This window comes from Etheostoma spectabile, chromosome 19 (genome assembly GCF_008692095.1).
Source record: "Etheostoma spectabile isolate EspeVRDwgs_2016 chromosome 19, UIUC_Espe_1.0, whole genome shotgun sequence".
Taxonomy (NCBI): domain Eukaryota; kingdom Metazoa; phylum Chordata; class Actinopteri; order Perciformes; family Percidae; genus Etheostoma; species Etheostoma spectabile.
In genome coordinates, this window is record NC_045751.1 from 7,558,974 (window position 1) to 7,577,674 (window position 18,701).

Here is an 18,701-nt window from a genome sequence, read left to right on the forward strand (position 1 = left end):
TTCCCTCCAAAATGCCCAGCTGTTGCCACAGTAGACAGCTGCTTTAGGAGTAGAACAAATCTCAGCTGTCGAAGGGAGTTGCACAAGGGGGGTTGGTGGATTTTGGGGTTTGTATTCCCTCAAACCAATGACACTCCACTCCTTACCCTGCGCTGAGTTGGGTGGAGTGTGGAAAAATGCTGACAGATAGCAGATTTAGAGACAGAAACCAGAGGCTCCAGCTGTCTGTGTTTACAACCAGAACTCAGAAACTCTGAGTTTTGGAGCTTGGGGGTCAAATATGTGACGTTCCCAACAAGTCTATGTAGGATAGATTCTTTTACACTATAAACTGCAATTTTTAGCGGTTGGAAAATAAAGGAGGAATAGTACTTTGATGTTAGATTAGGCTTACAATTTATTTTTTACATAACAAGTTTACCACAATAAATATTTACCACATAAGAGGTGAACTGTCAAATATCATCCTCTGCATAGAAACTGCCTTTAACTTGGTTGTTAGTTAACTGGGATTTTTCCGAAATGGCTTTCAATCTGTTTAATTTGTGTAGGCCTACAGCAAATGGAGCTGCCTCTTTGAGCCTGGTACTATTCTATAGAGCTACAACAGTGACAGTAGCCTACCCTATGGTCTTGAAAATAAAATTTGGCATTGAAACAAATATTGGCACTGAAAAATGTTGAACTAATGTATAAAACACAAACATCAAAATTAATAATCTCACAATCCTAGGATGTTATTTCAGGCCCAAGGTGTGTTGTTTTGGCAGAGGTTAGCGCTGTTCTCTTACAGTAATACATCCATGGTTAGCACACGTCAGCTAACTTGTAGCTAATTGTAGCTAAAGTCTCCCGCCAGGGATGTCAATCTATCTTCTATCATTTTGTATTTATAATAACAGTAATTCCTGTCCTTTAGGACTCCTAAGGCCAGTGTTATTGCTGGTGCACAAGGATTGACTCGCTTGCGTCTCGCATTAGCTCCGTCATGGATGTAAGAGAACGAGCTTCGCCCTGTCTACCTGCCCTAACACTTGCACGGAACCTCAATTCCACGCCCCCATAACTCTCCTCCAATCACAAATATAGCTGCTGACTGACAGGTTTCTAGGCAAATTACACACTCACACTCAACAGGCAGAAGGCTTAGGTGCTAACCTCTGCCAAAACAGCACAGTTTAAGCCTACATTAAAAGTTAACAATAAACCAGCCTGCTTCTATGTGAAAAAATGGCTGAGATAAACAGAGTTACTTGAGATTTGGAGGTTTCAGGTGAACTTGAGGAAGACATTGCAGATATGCGGTTTTAACACATCTGTGAGGATTCTTGTGAAGGTGCGGTCTCCCGCCTGTAGCCTATGTAAATTACCACGCCCTCTTTGTCCCTCCCCTCAAGCCCCTCCTCCCTACTCCAAAACAGTGACAGAAAGTTGTAATTGTAGTTGTAAAAATCTTGACAGCGTAAAAAAAAGACCTAAACATCAAGAAAAAATGTAGATTGACATTGAAAAACCTATCATAATGCAAACAAATGTAAAAGTGAAATAGAGGGTTGTGAGATTAATACTTGATGTTTGCATTTATATATCAGTTCAACATTTTATAGTGCCAATAGTTGTTGTTTCAATGCCAAATTTTATTTTCAATACCACAGGTTACTGTTACTGTTCTAGCTCCATATTATTCACGCTTCACATTCTAAAGGTCAGAGGTAATACAAGCTTACATCAGTCTCCTGTTGTGGGGAGCAAACAAGGTCTCTGGGCTATGATCTTTGAACATATTCTAATAAGCACGGACAGCCTGGCATTAGATCAGAAGGCTATTGTATCATACACAAATCCATATTGCATCACAAACTAGATTACAGAGAAGAGAGGGGCAACAACATTGTATTACTGGCCACAGAGGATCAGGGTCTAACCAGAATATTCTGCTGTTCTTTGTTGCAAATGTAGACAATGTGGACAAAGCTAAAGAGTGACATCCTCCATGAGACGTTTGAATTATGTTGTGAATTATAAGGTCTCTGGGTAAGAGTCACTGAAAGGCCAAACCATCTTTAGACAATAACTGCTCTGATCACAACCAGCTTGTTGGTGGAGGAAGCTGTAGCCCATACCGATGCTTTTTGATAAAGACCGATTGTATGTACATCAAATCAATTACAATTGTGTGCATCTCATATAACTAGGTGTGTGTGTGTATATATATATATATATATATATATATATATATATATATATATATATATATATATATATATATATATATATATATATTTTAGGGGACAAAGATCCTCAACACGGACACTAACTTGATCCTTGCTCTGCTGTTCTACTCTCTATCGTCTGCGACTTCCTATCTTGTATCCTTATGTCGCCCTCTTGTGGTGTATTATTGAAATCACATCTCCAGCAAGTTCCACAGGTGGCTGCAAGTTGTTTATTTCTCCATAAATAATGCTCTTGCTAATAGAAACAGATAATCATTATTGCTCCGCATTCAATTACTAAGTGAATGGACGGCACCTCTTATTATATTGAAGGTATACTTTATTCTAATTAGTCCTGGCCTCCAGCTGTAGCTCATAAATGCATAATACCATCTATGAAGTGAAAGCTATTAATGAATTAAAGAAAGTAAATACTTTGTTTAATCATGAATATGTGCAAAAGTAGTTATTATATGACAATTGCCATAATAACAATAGCCTACATTAACATATTCACATAGTCACTCTAACAGAATACAATACAACAACAAAAAACTGTGTTGACTTGCTAAATCTATTATAGGCTATGCACCTTATTTTGAAGGTTAAGAACACACAGGCATAATTTCATACACCAGATGATTGCGATAAAACATTCATACCCTCATAATCATCAGTGCCAGTCCTGCAGTACAGGTCACAGTCTGCGATGATTATAGTGAGTTTTTTACGTGATGATGAAAGTCGAGGCGTCCTCTTAACAGGCGCAGTGCATAGTGCAGCGCCCCTGTGTCCTGATTGTTAAGGTGGACCTTTCTGCCAAACACATCTATTTGCTGCCGCTACAACGCGCAGTGCTGAGGCGGTTCCACAGGAAAGAGCAAGCAGTCAGCAGCAAAAAGCGGCTGAACAACAACGGAAGCGAGAGCGTTTTTTGCATTTCAGGACAATTTCGTCCTACTTTAGGGGTGTGTCAAGGAGCATGCATTCAACGCGCAGGTTTAACGAAAAAAAACATCTGCTAATTTAAGTTCTTCGCTGCAGCAACTTTTCAGTCGTCAGTCGTTGTTTTCTTTGTTTTGACTAAGGATTCATAAAGGTAGTTTTTAAATCTTGAGAAATGTCTCGCAAGAAGGCTGCCAAAGGCAAAGCCGCGACCAGCAGCCCGTCTGCGGGCAGCCCCACCGGGAAAGGGAGCGGGAAAGCTGCGAGGAACCCGGGCATTGTTCAGATGAACGGCGTGGTCCATCCCAGCAGACCCTCCATCAGCAACAGCAGCGAGTTTTATGACATCGCCTTTAAGGTATGAGGTTGATCAGTAAATACATGATAACAAACTACAACTCAAATAAAAGTGGGCTTTAGTTTCCATAATGCTCCCCAAATATATCACAGAGATTATAAAAGCGAGATACAAATTTGTACCCAGTAGGCCTACAATGTAGATCACCATACAATGTGCAAAGAGTAGCCTAACAGAGTGGACACCTTTTGTGTTTTGTTTACCTTTAGGACGAATAGGCTACATGTAGAAAAAAATCCACATAGTAAATGTATGTTTGTGGTCTATTTTATTCTTTGCCAGTATTGTTTTCCTGTTTAGCTTTTATTGCCTTTCGTTTTAAAACCACCTCTATTCACTAAACAGCAGCGAGTACCTGATACCAGCTGCGTCAATAGGCGGTCGATGTCCTGCAAAGGTGCACAACGCCTTGCAAAAGCCAACAAATAAATGGTTGTACAACTGATTGAATGCATGTTTGTCCCTGCAGCACATACCACAGGATTTGTATTTAGTCTACAGTGAGCGATTTTACCTAACCATAATGTGAGTAGAGAACTGTTTCGTCACCAGTCACAACACAAACACAGATCCACACAGATTCTACTCTCAATAGCTTCAATGGTCTATTGCCACCTACTATGTGTTTTTGAAGCAGTAGTTTGATGTGATTGCAAGATGTCTTTGTGTTACTCTTTTTGCAGAACAATTGAAGTGATTGTTCCTTTCAAGCTACTGGGAACTGTAGATATTCTTATTCCATTTTTATTTAGTTTAGGGAGCGGGGACTAGGACTACCATTTCAACAGTTGGCCTACATAACATCCTTGCAGCCAATAAATAAACAATTGTTAATACTGTTGATACTGCCACATACCCACTGCTATTGCATTTAGTTATGTGATCTGACAAGTAGCAGCAACATGTTCAGGCAGAAATCCAATAACATTCCCTTGAAATACTTTCTAGATAGCTATAATGTTTTGGTTAAATGTTGCAAGGCTAGATCAAAAATATCCTACCTGTAGCTTAATATATGTTCTTTGCAGAGATGAACCTATCCTCTTATTGATTTTATTGTGCCATGTTTTAAGCATTGCTCCCTCTGATCACAATTCTGCATTGAGACATTGATTGCATTTTATTTATAAAAGCCTAAGGGTAGGAAGAGCCAAGCAGGTACCTCCTCCTGCACAATCCTGCAAACATAAAGCTCATTTCATGGAGAAAGCATGAGAGAAAAGAAGAAAATCAGATACAGAGATAAAAAAAGTTGTAATAGGGAAACAGAAGGCAATAATATCCTTTGCTACATGTTGTATCTGACCCTGTTACATCCCTTCATTCTTCCTACTCTGTCTTTCATCTCCTCTCTGCTTCCTCTGTTCACCCAAGAGGCACTTTTGATTTCCATGGTCTAGAGCATGAACGTCCCTTAGCTTACCTGGCAACAGTAATTACATCAAATCTTTTACTTCATCACAGCTTGGAATATAAAAAAGAAGGAACAACAACACATGCATTGATGCCACTGGTGGCCAGAATGAGCAATCACACACACACACACACACACACACACACACACACACACATTAACATACACCCTCTTCACTGGCCAGGTACCAAAATACCAGGACTACTTTAGCTGAATGATTCAAATGTCCTGTTTTATTTCTGAGGGCAAACCAGTCACTGATATAAAATTAAACATAGGAGCAAAAGCTCCCTCTTTTTGATGCTCCTACGTCTGTTTTTTATTTCTTTGCTAGTTATTTCAGTTTTGTCTGAAATTTACCTTTATCCACCAGTGGATGTTTAGTTTAGCCCTCCAGTCATTCATGTTTGAGTTTTTCCCCCTTGTGTTCTTGTGCAGGTGATGCTGGTTGGAGACTCTGGTGTGGGGAAAACATGTCTACTAGTCCGTTTTAAAGACGGAGCTTTCCTGGCTGGCAGCTTCATCTCAACTGTGGGCATTGACTTTAGGGTAAGTTTACTGTAAATCAATGAAACTACAAACAAACAAACAAAACCCAACAAATACCCCGCATAGGCTAGATGCAAACTCACTGTCAGGTTCATACCTTTTGTAAAACGGGGCCATATGTGCGTAGTAATGGATTTTTTCAAATTCAGTGTCTTTATATGCCCCAGAGCTAAGAGTATCTCCTGAGTTAGAAGTCTCACAAGATAGGATATTGATTTCTTAAATTAGTTTGACATGCTTTAGTTTTTTAGTCTCCCTGGTTGATAACAGTGTCTCTCGTGTGCCAGTTTTGTGGTCCCACATTGGTAGCCGGGAAAGAATGTGTCCATCATTTCTAATGATCACACTCAGGTGTCCCAAAGAAAGATCCAGGTAACCGGTCAAAACAACACTCTGATCCAGGGAAGCAAAAAAAGACAGTTGCTTTCCTCTGGGTGTTCAGTCACCTCATGCTTAGGGTCACGTCAGCTACAGTAACATCTCTGGATGTTTGCGAACGACTGCTTTTAATCTCTAGGCTTTTTCTGGGCAATTTCATGTAGTAGCCCATTTTTTTCTCTCAATCGTTGTCTTTTCTAACAGGTCTAATTAAGTCCACTGCCTTTACTCTGATTGGCATGTACATTGTGGTTTATGTATTTACCAACTGTCTTCTCAGATATATTGTTTAATCTAGTATGGTCTAGTTCAAGAGGCCTGCAGAAAACTATACTTTTGCATTTTATTGTGTTCGCAGTGTGTACGATTGGTGTCAAGATAATTGCTGATTTAGCACTGTGCTCCTGTAACATGGTCAGGCTCAAATGGACAGTTTGAAAATAAAAGTATCATAATTGATGCAGCAGAACCAGAGATTTATGCCATGCATTAATCTTCCTTGTCAAAAGCTGGTGCCTACATTATTCACAATATGACTTAACTGCCGAAATATTGGTCGGAGATTTTAGTGTGTTATGCTAGTAGCGGCTGCTGTAGCCTCAAACTGCTTCCACTACCATTCTTTCTGAGCTCATTGGAAAGTCTGTATGTAAGTTTAACTTGACTCCTCTACCAATCATGATAACTTATTAACTTATTTTAAAATGCTGTTTAAAAGTTAACAGCATTACATAAGTCCACCTTAGAGCCTTTAGTGTGTGTGTGTGTGTGTGTCTGTGTGTCTGTGTGTCTGTGTGTCTGTCTGTCTGTCTGTCTGTCTGTCTGTCTGTCTGTCTGTGTGTCTGTGTGTGTGTGTGTGTGTGTGTGTGTGTGTGTGTCAACCATTGTATAGCCTTGTGAGTGGTTTGGACGAGTTTGTGGGTGGATGAGCAGTTGATTTACTTATGTAACGTCTCTTATAATGCTGTCTGTGGTTCCGATGTACATTTAGGCCTATCTCAGCAAAGCAGAGGCCTTTATCAGTTAATATTTGCCCGCTGCATTTAATGGAGGAAGGAGTACAAAACTCATAAAGTTTGGTGCTTAGTCTGCTCTTTTGTCATATTGACGTGTTATTTAATTGCAGTGTTGCACAGAGCTGGGTGACATCAATAATATTATTATGATCCCATTCTCTTCTGCATGGTTTCTTGTTGAATTCAGTTTTTCATGACTCATGAGGATCCTTCCTGAGTCAAACTGTGGAATTCATGGCATATTTGTATTATGTTTTTATTTTACATATATTCCCAATGTTCCCAAAAGTACCAAATGAACCCAAAAAGTCATCATAAGCACACTCTTAACAGAAACAAACTTAACGCACAGTTCACAAATGCATACATGTTAAGGTACCCTCTATGTGACTGCACAAATCAAATGAACAGATTGTTATGAGAAGTTAAGAGACCTGACTTAGTTGAGTAGGAAAATATGAAGGTCCTATGTGTTTGTCTTCCCATGGAGGATACACAAAGAGAGACAGGGAGACAGTGAGTGACTGTTATTTTTAGTAAAAGACAGTTTTGATCCCTTTCTGGTTGGTGGGAAAGAACGGCAATTTGCTTCGTATGGGGATTTGATCCAGTTCCCACTTCAAAGCTGCAGCAAGAGGCTATGTTTTCTTCCCCCTCTTGTTTATTGTAGTCTTATCTCATTTAAGCCTCAGCATGTTCTTAGGATTACATAGCTGCACTGGTGCCTTGTTAGGCTTAGAATACATTGAGTCAGAATATGAAATATAGTTCAACACAAACTCCTTTTGATTGTAAAATATCAATATAAGGCCCATGAATTTAAAGACAGAGTGAAAAACAAGACAATACCCAATAATTATAAGTCCTTGTAGATCTTACCTTGTTCTGTTTCTCAATCTTATTCTAATTTGTAATTACTGCTAAACACTAATAGGAAAACAAACTGATTCTATATTGCCCTGTGGCACATGACATATAAACCACATCAGCTTAATTGGATGATATTTCACCTCTATAGCTTGCTAGTAATCAAACATAGAAGCCATGCTTATACTATTATTATTATAACTTACTAGAGAAAGTGGGGTATTATCACTATAATGAACCTGAACTTCCACGTCACTGTTGCATATGAGAATGATTTATGAAAAATGATTACATATATTAAGATCCATTTTTACTAAGATGCAACTTTTTTTCATCTTTTTCTTAGAAACTGCTAAGTAGTAAAGAAATCCCCAATTTGCATAAAAGTGGTAAAAATCACCACATTCAAGTTTTTGCCAGAGAGAACCAGATAATTCAACGATGCTGCATGTCCAGGTCATCAGTTGCCATGGTAATGCAGGTGCTAACCAATCGGCAAGGTAACTGGGACTGACAAGAGAGTCTTGTGCTTGATTGTGAGGCTCATAAAGATTTTGGCCTGTGCGAGTGGTGGAGATTTTCTTTTCTTTATTTTGCTTTAATCAGGAGGTATTAAGCAGTCGGTGGAAAGCATCATGTGGGTGCTGAATGAAAAGAACCTCTGACATGATATTTATGCTCCAGCCTGCTGTTTAATGTTTAGATGAAATATGGAGTTGATACATGCATGGACACGCAAGCCAAAAAATTACTTGACCCTCCTGAGCATTGTCCTGTCCATTTCTTTATTCACTATATCACATTTAGTAATCACCTTATGTCAATTGTAAGTCCATGCCCGGTCAGACAGGCTGTATTCTCCTTTATGAACTGAATCAAGAGCAGCTCTCTAACCCAGAATTACTAATTAGAAGTCTTCTCTTGTCTTTTGTTTTAAGGACTGGCTCTGCAGGGCACAGATAAACAGATTAATTGCTCTACCACAGAAGACAGACAGCAAAGAAACAAACTGCACATTTACTCATTGACTGGTATTTCTTTATTCTTATGGCTAGTTATGAAATTTCATTTTCTACTTATTTAACATTAAATACATTAAACTTATTAAAATATGAAAAAAACAATGTAATTTAGAATTGATTTCGAAAAAAGTATAAAGCTATTAAACTAGGTGAGGTGAAATCTTTCCAATCTTAAGGATGCAGAGCTAACAAACACTAAACGGCTTAATACTAGTGATAACTTGACGTTTTTATATTAAGGCCTGAGCTTTGTGTTGATATTAGACACAGTCATTTTAGTCATTCATTGTTTTTCAATTAGTCCGACAGGAGGATGGAATCGAAAGGCAGTTGTTTTGGCTGAAAGTTGACATATTGCTTTGGTGGGTCAATAATCATTAATGCATCAAGATGCATTGCGTTATGTCAACAAATCCAATGAAAAGACTAAAACCCACAATGCATTAGTCATTCGCTCAATACTTTCCGGCTTCTCCACCCACCCTGCCGGTAGCACTCAAGCTCAAACCCATTGATTCATACAGTTTGGGACTATTTTCAGTCGCAGATTAATACACATTTGGTGGTCAAGTGAGTATTTACAGCAACATTACAGTGTGTGGGATAAAAACGTGGAATACATACAAATTACAATGCATTACCTTTCCTAGCTATACTGTATATACAAATGGTTATTGTGATTTAGGTTAATGCACTTCCATTTCTGTCAAACTCATGGACAAAGAACGACAGGCTATGGCGGGAACTGTCCATGGTGCTGAACTCATTCTCCAGACTAGGGTTCTGCCATGAACTGTGTATGAAACCTAATAACCTGAACCTTAACCCCAGGTACAACTAAATCTACATATAGCGTACAAGGCTACCGAGTCTACCAATCTATAATCAATAATTTGACATGTCAAGCAACCATCTTAATCTGATGTAATCAGGTTTTAAATCATATCAATTTTCCATGATGTAATTGCCCACGTCCATCATTTTTCAGCCACTTTCTTCCCCAGCATTCTATTTGACATTTTGTTAAAATAATGTGTGATGTGTTGTTTTGTTTGTTCATGCTGTAGCCTGAAGGCAAGCATGTTTTTTTTTAAAATTTCAATTATGTCCCACAGTTACAAAGAGTGGCAGGAATATTTATGAATTTTTCTTAGCTGTAAACATAATGATTCCCAAATGTTATTTACTGAAAAACAACATTTGCAGCTTCAGAGATAATTATTTCTCCATTACTGTGGTGAAAATGTCTTCATTTTGAAACAATGTTTGAAAAGCAATTTCTTTGAGAGACAAACAGGATGATTAGGAGGGAGCAAAAGAGAAGGAAGGAAAACATACTGGGTAGAAGCACTAATGAAAGATACTCAGAAGGGAAGCCAATTACCAATATCACTCCAACAAGCCTTTCCGATGTGGCGGGAAAAACAACCTTTTTTTTCTCTTTTCATCTTCACAATCTACCTTGCCTTATGACACCAGGGAGAACTAATCCTTCAATCTCAGTTGACATAAATGCAGTGTGGGGAAAGAGCAGCACTTCTCACCTCTCCTGAGAGACAAGGGAGCTGCTCCCAGCTGTCAGTTATGTCTTTTGCGCCCCCAGTGACAGACCTCTTTTTGCAACTACAGATTTCAGCTCTCTGCACCCTAAAAGCATGACTTGTTTGACTCTGGAAGACAAAGTTTGTATGATGCCTGTGAGAATAAATCATCAAACTTTGAGCTTTTTAGCTTGAAGGTGGTGGTTTTGAAGAAAATCTTTATCATTAAAAAGCCTCTCTTATTTATTTTTAGTCCTTGTTAGCATTGTGTTTGGTTTATTTGTGTCACACTCTGATGGTTTCTATTCTAGAGCTTCAGTGCTTGACTGTCAGAATTTACGTGATAGCCTCTGTGATTAAGATGCATAACCACCCTTGACCTCAGTGATCATCCTTTTCCTGCTCCTGCTTGAACAAAATGTGCAATATGCCAAGTCATCTTGGCATGAGATGTGCACCACTACATTTAAATGTGCCCAATGATTTAGTCAAAGCTCATTTTTTACCCTGAGGATGAACAAATATTATATTCTGGGGATGAAGTCAGTTATCACAGATCACTCTCTGCAGCCCAGGACACATAAGACAACACAACACTGCCTCCTTCTCCAATGATTTATTTCGAACACTGTTTCTAGGAGTGGTCCATAAAATATATCCCCGACAGGTTTAAGAGACATTGATCACACCTGACAGACTAATTCATATCTCACCCTATTTATTTGTATTGTACATAAGACATCTTAATGATTTTCCCTTGCAGCACAACATCATCTACAGTGGATGGGCTTGAGTTCACTGAGTAATGGGTGGTAGAAACAAAATCTGAGAGCAACTGTGCTTTACATATCACATTCAAGCTGGGGTAAGGATTGATGTTTTTAGCCATGTTAAAAGCCATCACTCGAGGTATGTCATTGTTAGTCAGTACAGCACTTTGGTCCAGACTCAAATATCTCAACAACTACTTTATCGATGGCCATCACATTTTCTGCAGATATTCATTGTACCCAGAAGATGAATCCTTACTACTTTGGTGATCTTCTAGCACCACTATTATGTTGGCATTTGTGGTCTGCCTTTATTTCTTATCCTTCTCATTAATCAACAAGATACAGTACATGTTAAGGAAAAACTCAGGAGCAGCACAACTCATTTCACATACATGAAGAAGTCTTGGGAGACCTTGACGACTTACACAGAAGCATTTAATGAACCCTCTATTGAGGAGACGATTAAGCAGGCAGTACAGTTAAAACATGATGTGTTATTGTGCAGTGCCATCCCAACTCTATGAAGTTCCTGTCTTCCAAGGTGTATTTAAACTCATGCTGGAGACGTTACGTTTAGATGAACCTTAGAAAAAGATATTGCAGGCGCCGTTAACACAGATACTAAAGCCTAGTTCAGCCTATCTCTCTCTCTGGAAAGTATGCTTAAGTGTGTCTGGCCCACCGACCTCCAAAAGGAGACAGTCCTGAGACAAAACATTCTCTTATGTAGCTGCCTACGTAGACTCATTGAATCTGTAGATAGACAAACAGTTACACATTAAGAGGTTTAGTTGTTAGAGACTAGCCAAATATTCTGGTCCCCTGACCTGTGACCTATGAATGATCTAATGTTGTCTAAGCTTTCCCTTTTCATCATACCCCAACATGGTGTTTCTGGAAATTTGACCACAATACACATTAACACTTGCCATCAGTATCTTTGTCTGCTTTCCCAGAGAGGCCACTCCTCATGTTCCAGGATTCCGCTCATGAGGCTCCTTCTGACCTCTGTGTGTCACAAGTTGGACCAGAAGTTTCTCACCTCAGAGATAAAGTATATAAAATCAAGTTTCCCTTTTTAAGCACAGCAGGAGAGTTTCACACAAAACAAGACAGCAACCGTTGATTCAGATTTCACTTTCCTCTGATGTTATTTTTGGGTGTAATTAGTATGTATGTGGGGGTTGGGGCTATGAATCAGGCAATTGCAAGATCTTCACTCAATTTCAGTTGTCTGATTTTCAGATAACTTGAAGTGGAGATGCATTTTAGCAATGTGCTCCTGCAGGACATTACAGCCTGAAAGAGGCACTAGGAATAGATGGTAAAATCTTCGACCGTCAGCCTCGGTACCCTGGGCAAGAAAGCAGGCTCACCCTCGTCCTAATTAACATGGATCAAAGAGAGCACTTCCTCTGAATTAACTTTTTTGTATTGTTGTACATTAAGGATGCAGCACCTACAGAAGCATTGTAGTTCCATATGTATCGAATGATCTTCATTTTCTTTGGTGAATTGACCAGGGCAGTTTGTTGCACCAATCATCACCAATGATGATAATTTATCTATTTATTAATTATATACTCTTATTATGCAGGCCATGTTCAAGATTGTCTTCAGGTGTTCAGATTATTCTGGCATATATCGGGCTATAATGGTGAACCCAATCACCTTAATGGAAGATGTATACATATGTATATGGATATTTACATGAGATTTTAATTTAGCTGTGAGTTTGCTTAGATACATTACCACAGTGGGGCTAGGACAGAAAGACACATATTCTCCCTCATCTAATGACACTTTGGAGTGACTTTAAACTCTCCACTCTCTCCATGTAAATTAAGATATGCAGTTGATGTTAGACTCCAATGATTCAACATATAGATTTTAGCTCATCACAGATGTACTGGGACAAGTATGACATTGGTGACAGACTGTTCTAACTTTAGAAAATACAGTGTTATAATACAGACTTGACGACACTACACACTACTAAAGTACTGTTTTTATGCCTCTGGAAGCATTATGTTTTGGGTTGACCATTTGTCCTGTTTGTCCCATTGTTGTGAACGCAATATCTCAGGAAGAAAAGTTGCAGATACCATCATATGTATCTGTCTGTGATTCACATTTTAGAGAGCAAGGACTGAAAAGAGAATATGAAACAGCAGGGAGAGAGGCAGCTTTGGCTTGTGAGAGGATGATAAGAGACCTATCATGAAAATCAATCTCTGACTTGTTGATTGAATCTTCTTCCTCTGAAAGCTTCCGCTCCTCTATCTCTTTGTGCATGTCACTGACAGCCCATCGCCTAACACATGGCTGTCTTACGTAATGCATCTGTCTTTCACTTGTTTTAATCTTCTATGCATTCGTTTTATATAGTTTTTGTGTGATTATTATTTTTTAATTTTTTTACATATTTAAGAAATAAACAGTGACAATTACAAACAATACAATGAAATGAGAACTTGTCCCAGGGCCAACAAAAATTTATATATAACAACATTTTTACAAATAACAATTAAACAGAGAAAAAACGGGAGGGAGGAAGACAAAACAACACACTCAGAAACAGACACACACACACAGACAGGCAGAAGACAATAGACCAAACACCTGCGCAAGTTAGAGGTTAGAGCACAAGGCTACAGCCCGGATCTCAGAGTCAGCAATGCACCGCCATGTGTCCAGAGTCTTCTCTGGGGCACCATTTACCCGCGCCATGGATGGTTCCAAATCCACCCCATCCAGGTAGAAAGGGTCCACGTGTGGATAGATGGGTCATGTGATCGATTTTGACCAGTTTTAAAGCCTGATAGTCCTCGCATAGTGATAGAAGGTGAGGGAGAGACTGAGATGGGTTTTCTAAAAAGACCAAAACATTATCCGCAAATAATGAGACGTGATGCTGTGAATTGCAAATGTGTATTGGTGACACCATAATCGATTGCCAAATGGCTTGAGCCAGCAGCTCTAGAGAGAGGACAAATAAAGCGGGACTCAAGGGACAGCCTTGAAGGGAGGAAACTGAAAATAAAGAGGTGGAGGTGCGTCCGGTTAAGACTCGGGCTGAAGGATTAGAATACAAAGCTTTAATCATGCCAATGAATGTTTTACCAAAGCCCATCACCTCTAAGACCATAAAAATGGCCACTCAGGTTTGTCAAAGGCTTTCATTGCGTCAAGAGAGAGAAGTGACATTGGTGTTTTACTGTCCTCTGCTGCATCAACAATATGGATAAGGCGTCTAACATTGTCTGCTGCTAGTCTCGTTTTAATGAATTCTGTTTGGTCAAGGTTCAATAATTTTGACATATGGGACTCCAAACGGCAGGCTAGGAGCTTTGCAAAGGTTTTTATGTCAGTGTTAAGCAGGCTCAGAGGCTTTTAAATAAAAAAACACTCTGTAGGATCCTTATCCTTTTTCAGGAGTAAGGAAATTGAGGCTGTGTTAACAACCCTTGAGAATTCGCCCTTTTCAATAGCGAAGTTAATGTCAAGAAGGATGGGCCCAACTGTCTTTCTTGACTAATGATCGTTCTAAAGCTATCCTGTCTGTAAAGTTTGTTTGTAACAGTGAGTGATGTCTGATGAACTCAGCTTCAAGGTTTTGCACGTCCAGTGACGTAGCTTTGCGCACATTAGAGCAGAAAAGTATGGTATGGCTCCTAATAAAGCCTTTTATTGCAGGGTCTGCAATAGGGTCTTCTACAGAGCCAACATTAATTTCTGCAAATATCTGGAATTCTGCTATAAACTGAGTGCTATAGGATTCATGTTTCAGTAAAGAAGTATTAAAGCGCCATCTAACCATACGTTGAGACAATTGGCCAGTGTTGGTGGCGCAAAGGATCCCTTTATGGTAAGATAATGCCATTGGAAGTAACACCGCTTTATTGATAGAATAAAATAATTGAGGGGATGCAAAAAGAAAATCTATCCTGGAAAAGGATTTATGGCTACCTGAGAAAAAGAAATAGTCCCTACAGGTAGGACTAACTGTAATATTTTTGTAAGCCCCATGCTTCTAGACAATAACTTCAGAGAATTTGTGACTTGAGCCTGGTCACTAGTGACCTTCGCATTCGACCGATCAATATTTAGGTCCCACACAGCATTGAAATCTGCACCAACAATAAAAGAACAGTCCGTTATCTCCAGCATTTGATTGGTGAGCGTATCATAGAAACTGCCATCCAAAACATTAGGTGTGTAAGGAGATTCCGTTTGACAACAATGGCCATGCCTTTTGTTTTTAAGCTTGCTGATGAGGATGCAATTCTATGATAGAATCTATTGGCTAAATGGCCAATAGATTTACTGCGTCCACCTGCAGTAAATCAGTCTCCTGTAATAATGCAATGTCAACATTTCTCTTTTTTTACTAAGCCCAGAGTGCTGGCTCATTTAGGAGAGCATTCAGTCCACCACAATTCCAAACTAAATATAAAAGATCACCCATTATCAAAAAAGCTGCGTTCTAAGTGAAAGTACATGTGGATATTGCGACTGCTGTTAAATCCTAACAATAATGCATGCAAAGCTAAGTCCGTCAACAAAACATGGAAAACACAACAGACGAGACATTGATATAGAAGGAAGAGAAGGGGGGGAAACATAGCCAGAGAGTCTAACATTCAAATTTGTTCTATGATCAAGATTGGATAAGGGGCAGCAAAAATGGAACACAAGCCCACAGTTCCACACTAAATTAACATCAGAATAAACCCATTTTCCGTCAACAGAAACAAGAAACAAACAAAAAAACACCTTGTAAAGGAAACTCTAGCCTAGCAGTGTCCCAGCTAACCTATGGAGGGTAGACTATATAAAGCTAGGTTGACATAGCATTCAGAAACGCCGTCTCTGTAATCATATAAAACAACAGTGTGACAAAACTCTGGACGCATTAAGAGAACAAGACAAACCAATGATCCATCTTCATCAGGCAGTTGTTTTAGTCCAGATCCTCCTCCACGGCGCCCTTCGTGACAGAATCCAAAGCGTTGTCGCTCCCCGCTGCAACAGCAGGAGGAGGACGGGGCGCAGCCAGGTTCACATAGTCCTCAGCATCCCCAGCGGAGGTGAATGCTCTGTAATGGGCACTGTCTCTGATCTTCAGTGTTGCCAGATAAAGCAGGAAAAAAAAACAGACCCTTGACTTGTGCTGAATCCATGGTTCGCTTGACCGTATGTTGCTATAATCCCGGGGGAAGCGATTTTTTTACCGCCTTGAAAGACGAGCGGAGATTTCCGCACAACCTGTAGGTTCGCCTTAGGCAGTGAGCGGGAAAGACACTGGATTAGCACCTTCTAACCCCTCTTTCAGCCCGACGATGCGGATGTTGCATCTCCGGTTTCTGTCCTCCATGTCTGCTAGCTTCACCTCCAGCTCCCGGCAAGTGTGGCCGTGGCTGTTAAGAATACTTGCATTGCTTTCCACTGTGGTATTTAAGTTATTTACATCCGATCTGATTGAGCCAAGGCTTAGCTTATTGTTGTTGTCGAGGGCCATCTGTTGAATCTGAGAAAAGCGTGGTTTGAGGTAGCTTTTCTGTTTCTCCAGCAATGCCTCTGCAATGGCGTCTGGATCGCTGCGTTGGGATTTGTTCTTAGTTGACATTCTGCTTCAAGTAACTCTAACAAGCTCAAAGTGGTAAAATATTGAAGTAGGAACCATATAAAACAACTATTTGACAAATTTGGGCCAGGAGCTACACCTTAAGCCGCCATCTCTGTCCAGCCGATCATGTGACTTCCGTTTTATATAGTTATAGTTGGTACTGAGTGCAATGCCTGACTGATTCATCTATTATCCACTTTCTCCCGCCTGCCAGTCTGCCTTCTCTGAGTGGGTGCAATTAAAGTGCCAAGCTTCATCATGCCATCAAGTGGCAGTAATGTTGTTGTTTTTTTGCTTGAAAAATGAATTGTAAGTAAGTATAAGCTATGAGCCAGAGGCATTTATGGACCCATAAAAACACTATACATATGTGTACTTTATATGTGACCTTAGTCTGGATCAACTGCAGTTAGGCAGCTACAATGTGTCATCATTGTCTTACTCCATTCTCTTTGGAAAACAACAACATTCTTTGAGCTAGCAAGCTACACACTGCAAATGGAAAGTTTTGAAGAACATTTGGATCGCAAAAGTCAGCCGTGCTTGGTTCTTTTGGGGAATAAATAAGTAAATCACTTTAAAAAAAGTGTGTGTGTGTGTGTGTGTGTGTGTGTGTGTGTGTGTGTGTATAATTGCATGGGGGTTTACTACTGCCTTGGGAGATGTTTGTTATTAATAAAAAGCAGCTTTGCCACCTGCTGCCCTAATGTCACTGGAACTTAGAGAGGTGAGCCTTGGGGTGCACCATGAATATTTTACGGTGGCATGAAAGAGGTGGGAAGTGACTGGTTGGATTATGGGAGCATCGCTGGACGAAGCTAATGAAAGATAGAGCAAGGATAGATGGATGTTGTTCAACAGAGTTAAGAATAAGGAGATGAGAAGGCTAACAGGGTATATGAAGTAAATAAAGATTTCGACAATTCAGTAGTTTATACGGTCTGTGCATTCAGTGGCTTTTGTGTGCCATCTGAGGACAATATTTGATTTGGATTTGAAAGTGTTCTGCTCCTTGGAGAATAAATCTGGAAAGTTAGCCAGGTAAACAAAAACAATTCTACAATGTACACGCTATGAAAATATAATCCAGGTCTACCTGGATTGTATTTTTGTGTGCATATTAATCAATCAATTTGATGCCAGATGTCTTTGCAATTTAAAAAAAATCTAGAAGCAATTTTTGCCAGTCCCAAGTTTTTGTTTGGTTTAAGCCCTCTTCGGCAGCCTTCCGGCTCTACCAGTGCTGTGGTCTCACAGAAATGAATGACGAAGTCTGTGTGTTTGCAGTTGTCGTTGTGTGCTCTTTTAGTTTGTCTATTTATTTTTTTTAAACTTCACCAGGTCACCCAAGTGAGAAATTCAGTAACAAAAAGGTTCTGGCTGTTACAGTTATCCCAACTTAGCAGACTTCACTTCACCATTTGCGTGTAAACCCGTTGCCTTAAATTGTTTTTACACAAGGTAAAACACAGAGCATTAAGTCAAAGCAGTAGACAAACCAAGTTTTCATTAGTAGTCAATACTAAAAATCATTATTAAAGGTGTTCTAAGCGATGTCATGCGTGTTTTAGGCTACAAAATTTGTTCACATACAGCAAACATCTGCGAGACCACCTTTAAACATAATATATTTTCATCTGTTTCCTGTTTTATTATGATATTCTTGTTTTCTGTGCCGTCTTGTTAAGTTTGAATTCCTGCCTTAGTTTTCCCGCCCTTGTGATTGTCTGATGTTTTCCACCTGTTTCCCAGCCATTGTGTCACCTGCCTCTTGTTACCTCGTTACCCTTTGAATTTAGTCTTGGGGCGTTTCTCAATACCAAGTAAGCAAAGAACGGACTTGTGTTCTTGGGGAGACCGTACTTGCTAGCTGTACCTGGAAGACTGAACTCGCAAGTTCAGAAGAACACAAAACGCTGTTGACAGTTTTGAGACGAAGCGTTCTTCCTGTTATTGCGCAACACCCCCAGCAAAGAGGGCGCTTGCCACTTTA

The 18,701-nt window shown here is 39.6% G+C and overlaps 1 protein-coding gene and 2 long non-coding RNA genes across 3 annotated transcripts in view; 1 reads left to right on the top strand and 2 right to left on the bottom strand.

The window, feature by feature from the left end:
• Positions 1 to 305: 305 nt before the first annotated feature.
• LOC116707463 (uncharacterized) lies at positions 306 to 18,306 on the bottom strand. The gene is made up of 3 exons (XR_004336517.1): positions 18,232 to 18,306; positions 7,805 to 7,819; positions 306 to 316 (listed from the first exon to the last, which is right to left on the bottom strand). It is a non-coding gene; the product is annotated as an uncharacterized LOC116707463 (long non-coding RNA).
• The window catches only part of LOC116707462 (ras-related protein Rab-26-like), a 50,321-nt gene continuing 34,607 nt past the window's right edge, over positions 2,988 to 18,701 (top strand). The window contains 2 exon segments of the mRNA XM_032544805.1: positions 2,988 to 3,519; positions 5,372 to 5,482. Coding sequence (XP_032400696.1) covers positions 3,337 to 3,519; positions 5,372 to 5,482 — 294 coding nt within the window. The 5' untranslated portion in view covers positions 2,988 to 3,336.
• LOC116707464 (uncharacterized) lies at positions 11,431 to 11,985 on the bottom strand. The gene is made up of 2 exons (XR_004336518.1): positions 11,824 to 11,985; positions 11,431 to 11,526 (listed from the first exon to the last, which is right to left on the bottom strand). It is a non-coding gene; the product is annotated as an uncharacterized LOC116707464 (long non-coding RNA).